This window comes from Notothenia rossii (assembly GCF_949606895.1).
Source record: "Notothenia rossii genome assembly, chromosome: 10".
In the NCBI taxonomy this organism is placed as follows: Eukaryota; Metazoa; Chordata; class Actinopteri; order Perciformes; family Nototheniidae; genus Notothenia; species Notothenia rossii.
In genome coordinates, this window is record NC_136908.1 from 17217850 (window position 1) to 17234262 (window position 16413).

At 40.7% G+C, this 16413-nt stretch overlaps 1 protein-coding gene across 5 annotated transcripts in view; it reads left to right on the forward strand.

Annotated features, from left to right (window-relative positions):
- The window catches only part of akap9 (A kinase (PRKA) anchor protein 9), a 70947-nt gene that overhangs the window by 25574 nt on the left and 28960 nt on the right, over positions 1 to 16413 (forward strand). For all 5 annotated transcript variants that reach the window (XM_079656207.1, XM_079656208.1, XM_079656211.1 and 2 more), the window contains 8 exons: positions 1307 to 1358; positions 2248 to 2568; positions 3429 to 3704; positions 6064 to 6188; positions 6460 to 6671; positions 8001 to 8221; positions 12873 to 13035; positions 15904 to 15998. In XM_079656207.1, the coding sequence (XP_079512333.1) occupies positions 1307 to 1358; positions 2248 to 2568; positions 3429 to 3704; positions 6064 to 6188; positions 6460 to 6671; positions 8001 to 8221; positions 12873 to 13035; positions 15904 to 15998 (1465 nt within the window). The remainder of the gene's footprint in view (positions 1 to 1306; positions 1359 to 2247; positions 2569 to 3428; positions 3705 to 6063; positions 6189 to 6459; positions 6672 to 8000; positions 8222 to 12872; positions 13036 to 15903; positions 15999 to 16413) is intronic.

Here is a 16413-nt window from a genome sequence, read left to right on the forward strand (position 1 = left end):
AAATGAATGTGACTTTTTTAAGCAGGCATCACTCAGTGTGTTGAATTATGAGGTTTCTGAAGTACTTAAGCTCTAAAATAGAACTATAATCCTTTTAATAATAGGTCATAACTGTGACCAACTGGTAAATGCATAACTTTTATATTTCCAAACCAAACCATATGACTGGGTAAGCTCTTCCTCATGGATACAACGTAGCACACTGTGAAAACACAATTTCAACACTGATACATTATTTGCATGTATTCAGACAAGGCAATGTAAATGTACAGCAGTCGCTACGTGCATAGATACGTCCACATATTATTAAGAAATAAATGTTAAACATTGGAACACTAATTGTTTCATATACAATGACTGAATTTTGGATGGTATTACAGAACAAGAGAATATACTTTTGTACTAAGCTCAAGTATGTTGTCTTATGGAAGCCCATGTCTAATGCACAGATGATATCTTATATATTTTCAAACGGCGCCATATTATTGTGGGTAAGCTCTTCCTCATAGATACAAAGAAGCAGTCCTGCAGTCGCCATGAAAACTGAGATGTTGCTGCCCTCCACTGTTTGATTTCATATCTGAAATCAAACAGTAGAGGGCAGGGACTTACTGCCATGTTAAAAGCTAATTATTTCTAAACAAACATAACAATGTGCAATTTAATCATTTACATTATTTGTAGTATACAGTACATTATTGATGTAGTCAAGGGCACTGTATATGTAATGTCTAGAGCTCAAACAAATAATCAATGAGTTGTGAGAAAATCACTTTGCAACTATTATGTTAATCCAGTAGAGATGTTCTCATTCATTAAAAAAAGAGAAAACCAAAACAGTAAACTGAGCATCTTTTGGATTTTATAGTGTAGGTCACAACAAGGGATTGAAAGACGCCTGGACTCTAGGACGCTATAATACAATTATAATAGGATTTTATAGTTTTGTTTCCATTGATTGAAAAAATAATAAGCAGATTAATTAAAAAATATTAATTACCGGCAATCCAAGTTCTGTAATCACTTCTGTTTCTTTTATGTCATTTACATTTATATTTAATATTTGTTGTTGTTTTGGTTTTAAGCCCAATTTACGAAATGTGAGTCACACAGGAATATTTAGACCTAAATGTTTAATGGTAAACATGTTTTTGTATGGGAACATTTTAAAAAGTGTACATTTATATAAATATATCTAAGCACTACTAGGCAATTAACTTTAAAGAAAAATATCAGAATCTTTTTTCATTATCGAAGGTTACATATCAATGAATTTTGACTTCTTGTTTTGTCTTTTTACCCTCAGTGCTCCAGACTTCAGCCCAGAGAGGATGGAGGAGCAAGGAGATGAGCTAAAGGTTTGGCTTCTACATGTTGCCCTCATCTGACTCTCTCATGTCACATGCATCACATCTTACTACGAGCTGATTAGTGAACATGAATTAAGACGCTATGACAGTCATGCTGGGAGTGAGGGGGCAGTTGCTGCCTTTAGGCTGAAACATGCTCTAAATTCCCCAGCTATGTTCCAGAAGCAGGATCATGAGTAGCCCTATATCTTAACGATTTAAAGGGTTGGACGTTACATAACTTGCCGTTTTAGCGTATCGCTCCTGGACCAATCCGACGTGCTGTAGTGTCCGCTGCTGAATGAAAGGAGGACTCTGCTTTGCGCTCTATTTAAGCCATCTCTCTCGCTCACGTCACTCCAACTTCCATCGTGGTTTAGTTGGTCTTCCCTCTATCCAACCTCAAAGTTCCCACAGCTCGCGTGTCGCTGCAGAGATCAGTCACCAAGACAGGAGAGGAAAGATTGACAGAAGCACAGGAAGAGCGCGAGAGAAACTGAAAGAAATTGCGTATGATGCACTTTAAGACATTTGGATTGGAGATGTTAATAAGCCTGAGGCGAGTGCTAAACAGACAAAAAAGGGATTCATCACCAGACAGTGGTGCTGTGTTTGGGGAAAATGTGGCTGCCTGAAATGGGATGCAAGACATCTCTTTATGGCGTTACCATCCTGGGGGGCAGAGAGAACAAAGCGGTGTTTTAATAGTGGTCTAAATGCGGGTGGGGTTAGCTACAGGGAAGAGGACACGTGTATTTCTGTATCAGCCTTTAGGGATCTTTTGCTGTCCATATTTTGTTATCTGCCTTTTTTTAACACACTGCAGCTGCTGCTATCTGCTACGTTAGATTTCATTTGTAATGAGCTTCTCTAACTTACTTTTCCTCACAATTCGCAGGACCTGTGTGAGGGGGAAGTGTCGGAGGGAGGTGTGGAGCTGCGCTGGCCTGTCAGGTCTGCAGGCCTGACAGCACAGCTGCAGGCGCTGAGGAAAGCTCTCTACCACAAGTATGTCCAAGAAGTAGCAGCTCTCAAAGAGCAGCACAACAGAGAGCTGGAGAGACTGAGAGAAGAGAAAGACAAGGAGAGGGAAACAGAGGCGGGTGGAGGGAACGATTTCAACGGTATAAACGGAGCTGGGGGCTCCAGTGAGAGCCTCGGGGCGGCCGGGCTGGAAGACCGACAACAATGGGAGAGAGTGGAGGAGGAAGTAGCCAAGGTGAGTGACCATACATCTTGTATTATTATGGACCTGGGGGGACAGAGCCTTCTCCGTCGCTGCCCCCTCCCTCTGGAACTCACTCCCACAACCCATCAAAGACTGCACCGACCTCACCACCTTCAAAAAACTCACAAAAACTCATGTGTGATTGTTTTTGTATTATTTGACTTTAACTTTAACTATATATTTATTTGTTGTTCCTTTCTTCTCTTTTCTTTTCTCTTCACTATTATCTGTAAAGCGTCTTTGAGCACCTGTAAAAGCGCTAACAAATTAAATCTATTATTATATTATTATTATTATTATTATTACATCAAAGCCTAGTGTCTAGTCAGTTTACAAAAAGCTTGTAGCAGATGACAATGCATTACGTTTGATTGATAACAGTTGGGGTTTAGATGAGTAATAGATTAATCAATCATTGATTTACCAAAATGAACTGCCATGTTTTCCAGAAATGCCGACATTTTGCTGGTTTTATCTTTATATTATATACTTGGTTTGTTGATTTCAGTTCAGACAAAACAAAACAGGATGTCAACAATGAACTCTCACTTCTGTCTGATGTTCTATAAACCTAGAAATGTGTCCATTAATGGAGATAATTTCCAATATAATCAATATTAGAAATGATTGTTAGCTGCAGCCCTAGACATATTTTTGTTTTGTTTATTTTAAATGTAATTTTTTTTAAATAACATCAACCAATAGAAACATTTGTGAACATGAAGAGTTAAATGTACATTAAGGATGAGACGAGGAACTCACAGGACTGAGTATTTTCATTGGTATGCATAACATACAATACTGAACTACATCAGAAAGAGTCCTAAGATCTTTCTCCATATCTCTGACAGGCCATAGTTCAGATGTCCGTGGAGTTTGCACAGAAGATTGAGCTGGCTCGAATCAACAAGCGTGCCTGCCAGAGGAGCGCCTCCATTCAGACGCAGTCCGCCACAGAGGAGGTGGAGGACAACGAGGAGCAGATGACGGCCGGAGCTCCTCTCACCCCCGGCGCCTGGCTGGAGGAGGTGGAGAAGGAGAGACTGGAGAGAGAGCTGGAGGACAGGAATGCAGAGATCAGACAATTAAAGGAGGAGCTGCGGAAAACTGAATCGGCAGCTGAGCAGGTCGGTGTCACTAACCCAGCTTTCACTCACGCAATGTGTTGATTTACTGCCCACTGCCAGCCCATAATGAATAACCTCCATCTGATTCATTACTGCTGTGTGGTTTCTTTTTAGAGGCACTTTGTCGCAATGCAGGTGTTGCATTGATTACTCCATCATGGGTTATATAAGCTTGAACTAACATAAATATTCTTATTAACTGCTTTTTTACCTGCTTGCATTGAGTTTGCGTTGATTAAATCATTGACTGAAGGTTACAATCTAAGTTGAATTTGTTATGAGCCGAGATAAAAGTGTGAAGCTCCGCAGCAACACGTGTAGAGCCAGGTATTGTTGATATTTTGGTCTTCAGCACCTGTCTCAAGGAGTTTTGTGCTTTTATTTACCTTTTTTAATTGAACCTTTTCACCTAGATTGTACACACACACACACACACACACACACACACACACACACACACACACACACACTTACCTTCTCTGTGAAAAGGGTGCAACATCCTTATTCTTTAACTCTTCTAAACACTAAACCTGTGATCCATTACTGATGAAATGAAACGATATGTATTTATACCGTTTTTTTTTTACCAAGATATGACGAAAAATAGTTTATCTGTGTCAAACAATTTAAGTTATTTCACAGTATTCCTAGTTGTTTGTCCACCCCTGTAAATGAAGACATTCCACATTTTTGATTATAAACACTTTGTTTTCTTTCTGCTCTGCATGCAATGGTTTCCTCGAGTTGCTTTGGGATTCTTTTTGAAACACTGCTCATGCCTTGAAGAGCTTATCCCAATGCCTGTTAGGCTTTCACGAACCATTTATTGCATCATTAAGCTTTAACTGTGTGATAGCAGTGGCTGTCGGGTTCACTGCTCTGTGTGAGCTGAGTTGCTCTAACTCACTCTCGGTGACATTCAGTAAGGATCATTTAGTCAAAGAAAGTTCTTAAGCCTCAGTAATTGGCTCAGATTAGTTTAATGAGGAAATGTCTCTGTATGTTCTTTGAAAACACTTGATTTAGAGGTTTACCCACATTAATATGTTCCCCTCTCATTCATTTATCAATAAGATTAAGGTGAATTTTGTGGAGTCATTGAAAATAAAATGAACATGAATCTTTTCTTAAGACTACTCGAACATAAAGTAATGTGTAAATGTGTACAACAATTATGTTTAAGTATGACAAACCAAGCTAAGGGATGAGAATACAAGTTCTGAATCTAATCCTTGATTTTCTTTTTAGTTTTCTTTAATAAATATCGACAAACTAATTATTTGATGGTTAAACATGTCAATAGAGTACATTTAAACTTAAAAGCTGTTAAAAAGCAAACATCAAATATAAACAATCAGCCTGTAATGAAGTTAGACTCAACATAAAGAAACATTTTAATAAATACAAATAAACTACAAATGTTTATATGAGGTCTTTCATCCCAAGCGCCATCAATTATTCTTAACTAAGATTTAAGCCAGAAAAAACATTTATTTTTGATTATTTTAGCTGTTAGCTTCTGTAAAGCCTGCTCATTCTCATTAGAAACAGTCAGTCTTCTCACAGTTATTAACCTCAATCCCTGTCTCAAACTTTGGTGTGTTGGGTCCTTTTTAATTTGATGTTTAAAAGGCCTGTTTAGAGGTATTTCATGTTTCTAATCTGTGAGTATCATTCACTTCATGCTGTCATGTAACTTAACTCTTAAGAAGGTGCTGGAGCTGCATTTCCGCTGATCTTTCAGAAGATGGAGCTATCGCCCCATGCTGGTCACTGTGCCTCAGGTGCACCTGTTGCCATAGCTGCACAAAGATAGTAGTGTTTCCTCTCGGCTCCAAGGGACTTAGAAGTGCCCCTTTGTGTGTGTGTGTGTGTGTGTGTGTGTGTGTGTGTGTGTGTGTGTGTGTGTGTGTGTGTGTGTGTGTGTGTGTGTGTGTGTGTGTGTGTGTGTGTGTGTGTGTGTGTGTGTGTGTGTGTGTGTGTGTGTGTGTGTGTGTGTGTGTGTGTGTGTGTGTGTGTGTGTGTGTGTGTGTGTGTGTGTGTGTGTGTGTGTGTGTGTGTGTGTGTGTGTGTGTGTGTGTGTGTGTGTGTGTGTGTGTGTGTGTGTGTGTGTGTGTGTGTGTGTGTGTGTGTGTGTGTGTGTGTGTGTGTGTGTGTGTGTGTGTGTGTGTGTGTGTGTTAAAAGGGGCCAGTGTGTCTACATGCCCCGCGCTGCGCTTTATTTGAATGTACTTTTCCTAATGGCGGCACATACAGCCAGACTACAGTTCGCTGTCCAGAGTTTTCAGGAGTCTGTTCATCACAACGCAACTCCGTAATGACGGGGCTGCTGTCTGTGCTCTCTCTCTTGCCGGTCCAGGCCCTAAGGAAGAAAGAGGATGGACAAGAAGAAGCTGAGGAAGAGGAAGACTCAGGCTTTCCGGGAGTGAAGCAGGCTGGGGGAGGCAAACTGTCCTCACAGGATGATGGAGAGTCCACTGAAAGGTAGTGATGGGAACTGTGTTCACATTCTTCCATTATTATAAAACTTAATGAACCGAGATGCTCCACAATGGAGAAGCATTGTACAGCTTTTTAACTGTGAGTTGGTCCTTTGTAGTAATTGTTTGCATGTTTTTGCCTTTGTTTAAATAAACATTTGTTGTTAATTGCTAAGCTTTTAACCGACTGACTTTAGTTTTTCAATAACTGCAGATAATTTAAAAAGAATCTCTTCTACTGCCATTGTTTTTAATATAAGTGTTTTTGCTTTCAGAATCGTCCTGCGTAATGCCAATGAGAAACTCTGTCAGGTTCTGGTTGACGTCCTGAAGACCACGGCAGCAGCGGAGGAAACGATGGGCCTCCACATGCAGAGTCTGCATAAGGCTTCCAGCGGAGGGCAGCAGGCTGCACCCCCCCTCTCCACCACACAGAGAGAGACCTGGCAGAGAGTTAACACTGAGCCTGGCAGACCATACGCTGCAGGCAAGTAACATCAGGTCTATGGAATAGTTGAAATGATGGTGCTTGTGTTTGGGCATCAGGCTCAACTGCTCATCCTCTCAAACATGGTGATTCAGTAGTTAGTAGTTAGCTGGAAGGGAGATTTGTAAATGAGTAAACAAACAAAGGGAAAAGAAAAGTCCTAGGATAACGGTGAAGTGTGCGTATACTATACAGCACCTCAGTATCGGACATTTAAAACATGTCTTTGCAGTTTTACACCATCGAATCTACAATTGCGTTAGCATTGTTGCATTTCATCATGTTTAGAATCAGTTTGCATTTATTATGTCCTGAGAAAACATTCAGAAGCAAGTAGGGCATGACATTTCTTCTTATGTGGACTTCTAGAGTTTCATTATAAGTGTGATTCTAAATGTAACTTTTAGCACATTCAGAGTGTTTCTGGCAGCCCTGACTGTTTAAACTAACCTCCTTGCAGAAGCATCATGTAGTCAAGGTGCAAAACACTGCACCATGAATTCATGATGCTATTGGCCCGACCTAGAGTGGATCCTCCTCTTTCTTCACCAAACCTGGATACTATGATCAAAAAACACCATCAGTGTGTGTATGCATGTGTACTCTTGTCAACATGATCAAATGCAAATAACAGCTCGACTGTTAGTCAAAGAAAAAGAAGATAACGGACACCAAGTCTTTCATGAGACTTCTGTACTTATATTATCTGATATTCCAGTTTTAATAATTATTTTGTGGAAAAAATGATCTTTTAGATAAAGTCAATCGTGTGTTTGAAAACATTGTGATGGTTATAAAATTAATAAAAAGTTAAGTAAATGAGAATGTTACAAAGTACAATAATTAAATGTATATTACGCTATGTAACTCATTAACTAATTTGAACCGGTTTATATATGCTACTACTCTCTTGTTATGGTTATATATTTAGCAATTGCTTCCTGGTTAGGGTTTAAGGTTGCACTTGTCGTACACCTAGCCTTAAAGCAATTCCTTTTTTCACGACAGTTTTAATGAGAGCTTTAACAATGAATGTTCTTCATTCAATGTGCTGATTATCTTCACAATATATATATATTTTTTTTGTCTTAAGCTATAGCAGTAAAAAACATCTGCAAGCTTCTGATAGAAATTGTAAACTACTTATTACTTTGTATAATATGTTTAATCGTTTCTCTTAATAGTCTGCAATAATTAATACTTTTTGTGTTGATCGTAAAATCGGTGCAGCCTTAATAGTCACACAATATCTTAGAACTGTTAATTTGTTGAAAATGTATCAAACATCAGTTTTATGGTGATGTGTTTCTGCTTGCTGTTCCTCTGCAGAGGGTTGCCAGGAGAGCGGGACAGCGACCGGCGATGTGACCGTGTGGTCCGGTGATGCCGAGGCTCATGAAGGTCTGGAGGTGTCTCAGCAGATGATGGAAAGCCTGCTGCTGGGGGCGGGGACTCAGCTGGAGAACGAGGAGTGTCTGATGGGCATCAGCAGCCGACTGCAGACAGCTCTGGAGAAGATGTTGATGGCCATCACCGACACTACCAACGAGGTACAAACTTTTTTGAACTTGTTTGACAGTGTAGAGAGAGGGGGTGTGACACAAAACAAAGCACCCAGGCCTGGAATCTCACCCAGGATGTTCATTTGGCATACACTGTAACCGCTTAGCAGTATCAATCTCTTCATCTAACTTTCTGGAAAAAAAGCATCTAGGCATGGTTCCCAAAATAAAAGCTATTCCTTAAAAAAACGAAATGCTGCTTATTTAAATCATCACAAGTAAGCAGTTACTTAGAGTTATGTAATACAATCAAAGAAGGACTAAATCAACATAACAATCAACAAACATTTGATGCCAACTTTCACTACTCTCATAATAAAGTAGTTAAAGTCCTTTGTGAATGAAATGGGGTCTTAGTGTGTTTGCGCCGAAAGCTCCAGTGACACGTTTAGGCTTTGTCAAAACAGTTAAATACCCCCACTCGACGCTGTTAACCCCCTCTGTGGGTCTCTACGCCTGTTCATGGAGGTATAATGGGGATGAGATTCCAGAATGTGGCCGGCAACAAAGTTGGCCTGTCTAGAAAGCGCACACAAAAGAGCTGCCTCATTCTCAGTGGTTGCCTATAGATACGAGCTGTGTTTACACTGAGCTTTTGTCTGTGCGATCAGCCTATCCTAGTCGGTAGTGGACAGACCCCCCCCCCCCTCCTCGGGCTGTGTCCAGTGTCAGCCCAGCACAGAGACAGCGCTTTAACTAGGCCATTGAATGCGTTACAGTAACTCACTGCACATCACATCTTCCCGCTGGCTGAAACTCATGCGTTACTCACGCTGAGATGGGTTTCATCTTGCCGATCTAAAAATAGCTTTAAAGACATGTCAGGCCGAGCATCACTGTTGTTTCAGCGTTCATCTACACCGCAGAGTGACTGTTGGCTAAATGTTATTTATTGATTAGTTTGACGTTTTTTAAAGGCTATTTTGTGGTTATAACCGTTTTAAGAACATTTCTGATCTTGGCGGTTGTACATTTAAAACATTTTTAACATGGAACTGAGAATGATCTGAAAATGGATCATCTCGTTTGTCATTTTGTAAACCTGATTGTATTTGTTCTGTGTTCCTCAGTATCATAAACCAAATATTGGTTTGCTCCACTATCATAAGTTTGATATTGAGCTTTGAAATGGAGCTTCAATGCTGAAATTCTAAATCTGCAACACATTTAAGTTATTTTCAGCCCAAAAAAGCCAGAAATGTCACTTCAACAGCTTTTAAGAAATGTAAATATTTGCTGCTTTCTTCTACTTCAAAGAAGCAATCATATTTATAAAAAAGTATAACAAAAATATAATATAACCCACGTGGGTTTGGTGAAATTATAAAATGTTTCACTATTCTGACATTTAGTATTTCAATTTGAATAAATTACCCAAGAAATATTGAAATAAATGAAAAATAATCGTTAGTTACAGCCCAATTAAAGACCCACTTTAGATTTTACAAGCAGGTGACATGTCAGGCTGTTTACATCTCCTCCAAGAACACAACATTAACAGCACAATAAACGTGTAATCATCAACAAAGCCTCTTAATGGTCTGTTCAATGATTTTCCTGCTGCTATCGATCTGATACTCATTACTCTTGTCTGAGCGGGCCGTCTCGTCACGTCTTGCTTCGGCGTCAGCGTCTTGAACTTAGATTAATGTCACAAGCCGGTCAGGAATGTTAAGTATCTTTGTAAGAGTACTGCTGTCAATAATTTGCCTGAGGAAGGTGTTTGCTTTGAAATTGTTCACTCCCATTATCTGCCGGTGAGACGTGGAAATTATAAGTGTGCAGTCACTGTGACGGTCGGCATGCCGAACAGAGGCGGGAGCTAGGACCGAGAGGCAGAGTTTTCAGAACGCCCTAATTGTATTTCCTCCGACTACGTTCTTACGTTAGGAGGGAATCCAGTTTGACAACTTTTAGTGGGATGGGCGTGTGTTGTCTGTGGGTTATTTGTGTGTATGTGGAGAGCCTGTGATCTACTTGCAAATCTACCTGACCCTCTGGCTCTAATGACGGAAGCCACACCTGCTTCCCTCCCACTTCTGCTGAACAGTGTCCCGCTGCTTGCGATTAATGTAGGAAGTGGAAGGAAAATCCTCTCGTCTGAGTGGGGAAAACTGCCCTGGAAGTCTGGGATTTCATCTTTTTGTAAAGCTCATGGGTAAGCGGAGGCAAAGTGAGTGTAACAGAGTGACAGTAGGCTGCCTCGGGTTAGGGAAGCTCGCCTGACAGGACGGAGAGATCCAGATTCAGTGAGTAATAACATAGCATGAGCACGGGAGCATGCGTGGAGGAGGAATAACAGCGATCCTACAAGGAAGTGAGTGAAAGACTTAAGATCGGAGCGCTGTCATTTCACTCTCAGCCGGTTGCCGCTCGGACTAAACGATTATAAGGGGCCCCTGGGAGGCTTCCCTGCAGGTCGGGGTTGCTACGGCGTCATCATATTGTTAATGAATCCCCAGAGAGAAAGAGAGAGGGAAGAGCAAGCCGGAGCGGACGGGGGGGGGGGGGGTGTGAGCTTCACCGAGCGGCATGATGGTTTCACTCTGAAGAAATAAGGTCAGAGAGAGCAGAGATATTCAGAGGGACCTTTCAAGAGGACCGGAAGAGAAGTAATGCTTGCCTTTTTGTTTACAAACCTCCTGTGGACGTGTTCAGGAATGCCTTTTAAAAAGCCAGACCAGGATGGGACTCCCTGTCACTGTCAAGGATGACACTTTTTGCAGGGACCCTTTTAAAAACTCACACAAGATGATCACTCAATATCTACCTGGGAACTTGTTCTACCGCCGTCAGACAACATGTGATTAAGATGACGTGAATGTCAACCTCTCCAATTCTTGTTTACTCCTCTTGTGTATGTGTGTGTGTGTGTGTGTGTGTGGTAAACGCATAGAAACTGTTGCTTGGAGCTATCCACAACGTTGCTCACTGCTTCATCCCCCTCTGGACTTCATTCTCATTTGTGGTTGAGCAGGTGAGCCTGAAGGATCACAACAAATGGAAATCAGTTTTGATCACCCCAGAAAAGGACATACGATTTAAGCTTTCAGTACATCTATCACTATTTTACCATGGATTCCTACCGCTCTTACTGGAACTCAGGCATACAGAGCAGCACGTGGATGGAAGGGGAGGACCAGGATGTTTACGAGGTGGAATCTCGGGTACCCCTTCCCCGACCTTTCCCAATATGCAGCACCTTGAACGAGAGAAATGCTGTGGTGGTACAGACCCATATTTCCCATGTCAACCACAGGACTAAGGGTCACCTTCTTAAGGTTATCTCCAAAATCTCCCTGCCCACTCCTCCGTATACAGTAAGTGAACACCTGGGAAATTCGCTCTAACTGTTGTGTGTTGGAGTTTTTAAATGGTATGTCGGGATTGGGCTTGTGAAGTGGATGGAAAGAACTGCACGGTTGATTAATATTTTATCGGTACAATAACCAGAGGCTGTAAGGTGCGGGCAGGTCTGCACACGCTAATGCTCGTTAAATGTGGTTTCCATATGAGCACAGCATCTCTTTCTGTGCTGCTTTTTAAACAGAAGGATTATATGACTTCTATGTGCAAGGGTCACATTTCCACTTCCTGGTTCCTGCAATGTTACAAAAAGACCTTTGCTCGAGAGATATGGTTATCTATGAAAAGTAAATGACGGATGAATGGGAGCGAGGGAACGGGTTATTTCATTATGATGATTTTCATAGCTGTACACAGAACAGATGTCTTCTGTCATCTGACCTGAAGGTCATTAAACAAACGTGATATCATTATCTCAGTGCGTTTCTGTTACATCTGCACACTACCTCCTTTTATTATCGACTCTTGTAATTGCCAGTTTGTCCAATGCAAATGCACTTATGTTAAATCCTCTCCAAATTGTGCATAAAGACCATGAACTGTGTTGTTAAACCATTCGTAATTCAGTGTGGTATATTATTTACGGTGACTACAAAATGCTTTTCTGAGTAACAAAAACGGTTGCTGGCTTACAGTAATATAATTGTATTATTTGCTTCCTAGCTGCAAATCTTTTAAATAATAATACTGCTATTAAGCAGTGATGTAGCTTGTATGTATATCTCATAGAAAATACCTGTTTTACAAATTGGCTGGAAGATATTTCTGAAATAAAGCTTTGATTTTAAAAAGAAAACATTTATAGGTTTAGCCCCTCGTGTTATGATATGTTTATGTTGTAAATGTGTTAAAATAATAAAATGGACATTGAAAGCTATGAGCACAGGTCGATTGCTGTGCATTAAAATAAACTAAACGTGTATATGTTAGAGTGACTGAGTTAAACCAGAGCCCATCTCCAGTGCCAAACATGCAAATTGCAGATTCAAAGGGGGGATCAAGTGATTTAGATTTCTTTCCAGGACTTTTTAGTAGCGATTTAAAAAAGATTAGTCAAAGGCTGAAATCTCCTGACTTTTAGCTGCTAGTGTTTGCCAAACAAATACTTGGTGTTTCTGCAGCCAAATGGCATCTTTCATTAGATTCTCCAATCATGTTTAACACATTTTTTAATTCTACTTGTGAAAAAGAAAAGTCTGGAGATTAGATTATACAAAACAAGTCCTCTTTCCTAACGGTTTTTGTTCTGTAAAACCATCTCTTTTCCTCTCAGCTTGAGCATGCCCGGTTGACCCAGACTGAGCTGATGCGGGAGTCCTTCCGCCACAACCAGGAGATGAACGAGCTGCTGCAGAAGCAGGAGGAGCTGCAGGAGAGGCTTGCGGAGGAGGCCCGGGCCCGCGAGCAGCTGGCTCTGGAACTGCACCGCGCTGAGGGTGAGTTCCTCTGAATAACGCCATTTTCAAACATGTCATTTCAAGGATTTAGGATCAGCACAACACTAATTACGCGTACATGTTTTGATTGGAGTGTGCACAGAACTGTCATCGTCTGTTAGAAGCTTTTCAAATCCATCTTCTTTATGAAGCCTCCTTATAGGCAGCACTAGATGTTTCTCTATAGACTCTAATTGATGATGTGACAATGTGTGTCTGTGCGTCAGAACGATCACAGAGAGCATAAGGAGGAAGTGAAGTGAAAAAGCATCTGTGCATCTGTTAGGGGGAGGGGGTGTTACAGGGAGTGTGTGGATCAGCTGTTAGAAAGGGAGAGTAAAGGAGTGTGAGACCATCTGCGGTAAGAAATCCACAAATGGTCATTTCTGTTTGCTCAAATGTTTTTGATATGGGTTTGGACATCTGACTGCTCATGCCAACAAAATCGCCAGAGTTTGTGTATGAGGGTGAAAGGTACAATTAAAATATTTAAGCTTTATCAACCTAGAATCACTTGGAATTCAGTGACCACTTTTTGAAATTGGTTTAAGCTGTTTAAATGCTTTAAGATCTTTTCGATGTCCCATCCATGTCAGAGACAGCTGCTCCTCTTGGGTCAACTGTTACAGCCACATCCACTCTTACTCACTTGTTGAAGGGGCTGAATTTGGGTCCCTCATACAATTTGGCAAATGTACAACAGTCGATTCTTTCTTACTGGCTTTGTGTACACACTGACTGAACCATGGTGAGTTTATGACTCTGTCTTGTGTTATACCATCATGCTAGAATCCTGTTATGATATTTGTTTTATGTAATCCTAAAGAGGCGCTGAAGAAAAGCAAATATTTGCCTCCATAGAAAGTTTTACAGGATAGACATCAAAGAGGGGGATCGTGTTGCAAGCTGTAGGAGATAAAGGAAGGAATAAAAGAGAATGTGAAGTTTTGTTAAATGTTTGTTCCCTTGTATCTGGTCTCAATATCTATGCAGCTGCTGTTATGCATGTATCGTTGACTAGGACTTCACCTAACAATTTTTTTTAGTTTCATTGTCATTTAAACTGCAGATATCTTTTTAGATTAATCACTTGAACAAATGTCCTTAATTTGTTTGCTTTTGCTTGACCAACAGTCAAAATACATAATTTTTGTCATAGAAAAGCATCAAACACATTTGACATTTTAACAGCTGGAATCTGAGAACATGTCAAATGTTTGCATGATTGTAAACATATTGGAATTTAAAAAATATTTGCTAGTAGTCAAATTGTTTCAATATTTTCTGTCCAACTAAACAGATAATCCACGTTGTTGCCGCTTTTATGGAGAACACATTCTGCACCCCACACTACCATTACATTTATAAGATGTGCAGAGCCTATCAGCTTGTATGTCGTTCGTCTTCTTCTTGAACTATTAGGGAGTGCTTGACTTCTGCTAAGCCTGTCTTTTCGACATCCACTTGTGCAAATTCCAATAACCTGAAAGAGAGAAAATTATCCTCCTATTGTGTGGATGATCCAGATAGGTACAAGCTCAGGGGTGCGGCCTTTTCAAACTGGTTTCTAATAAACCCAAGGCATAGGCTCAGCCTAGGAAAAAAGATTAAAAGTCAGAGTATATTATGTCGGTGAAAAGGATGAAAAGTCTTCTTTTGTTATTTTTGTAACAAGGGGAAAAGGCTAACCCTGACAATATGAAGTGGAGGTAGATGTGTTTCCCAGGAACACTGTGAATTTGACAATGTTTATTTTAAGAAGATAATCATTTGCATGTGATACTGTAGCTGTGTATCATGGAGGCATCCCTCCTTAGGCAAACTTCACACACTTTGGTTCCTGATTAGATGACATAATAACTTCTGAATACACAAGTGATATTAACCTTCTGCCCCCCTTTCAGTGTTCGATAAACACAGAGCCCATTGAATCCATAATAAGTTATACACTTTATTTATATAGCACCTTTCATAATATTAATTGCAGCTCAAAGTGTTTCACAAGAGGAACACATCAATAACACAGGTCTTAAAAATGGCAAACACAAGGTTAAAAAACAATTTATAAGGAGTTATACATATACATGGTTGGTCATTAGTCCCTGTGTGTGTGTGTGTGTGTGTGTGTGTGTGTGTGTGTGTGTGTGTGTGTGTGTGTGTGTGTGTGTGTGTGTGTGTGTGTGTGTGTGTGTGTGTGTGTGTGTGTGTGTGTGTGTGTGTGTGTGTGTGTGTGTGTGTGTGTGTGTGTGTGTGTGTGTGTGTGTGTGTGTGTGTGTGTGTGTGTGTGTGTGTGTGTGTGTGTGTGTGTGTGTGTGTGTGTGTGTGTGTGTGTGTGTGTGTGTGTGTGTGTGTGTGATCCCCCATTTCCTATAACTATGAGCTGCATACCAACCTGCTGCTTAATGCTTGCTGACCTGTGACAGAGCAGTGCAGTAATGATTGCATTTCATTGTGTACAGCTCAGTTTTGTACTTCATGTCAAGCAAAATGGGTCATCCATGCTCACTTGTGTCCGTCCCTGCATTTGCATTCAAGTGTGTGTGTGCCTCAGCGTGTCCTGTATGTATGTTTCTGTTTGCTGTTGTGTTGTTGGTAACCTTGGATTTCGTATCCTGTTGTTAAGTGCTCATTCATCTGGATAACTTCAGTGTGTGTGTGTGTGTGTGTGTGTGTGTGTGTGTGTGTGTGTGTGTGTGTGTGTGTGTGTGTGACTGAAGCTATAATCAACACACAATCATTTCTCTTAATTATTCTGTTAAGTGATTGTTAGAATTGGAGAGAAAGCTGGGAACAATAACTTTATAAAGCAGAAATGTAGGATTTCTACTTCAGCGCCCTAATACCTGTCCTTACTTTGTCCACATTCAGGTCTGATTGACGGCTACACGGGAGAACGAGCTGCATCTGAGGAGCAGTTACGTCAGAAGGAAGAGCTCCAGCTGAGCCTCGAGCAGGAGCTGCTGGTGAGGCAATCAAGCTGCAGAGAGATGGAAAATAATTAACTTTGATTGTGTGAGGGATGGTATGAGAACTGACCATGCAAAGGAATAATCATTTTCCCCTCTGGCTCAAAACACTACAGACTTGCATGTATCGACACGTTAGCACAGTCAGTTGAGGACCAATTAGTTCAAATCTGAAATACAAGTTAGTTGAGGTGTCGTATTAATGTAGCATTGTGTGTATATTCAGGCTACGGCACAGAAAAAATGTCTTTTTTTTTTTTTACTAATGTCCAATCAGGGTCGATGGTCAATGAAGTCCACGGAAGCATCAATTCCTCATTCACATTAAAATCTGTTGCTCTTCATGCGTTGGGATGGGAGATCCTTGTCTTCAACTCGACAACACATACTTACATTCAACATGTATAGCAGA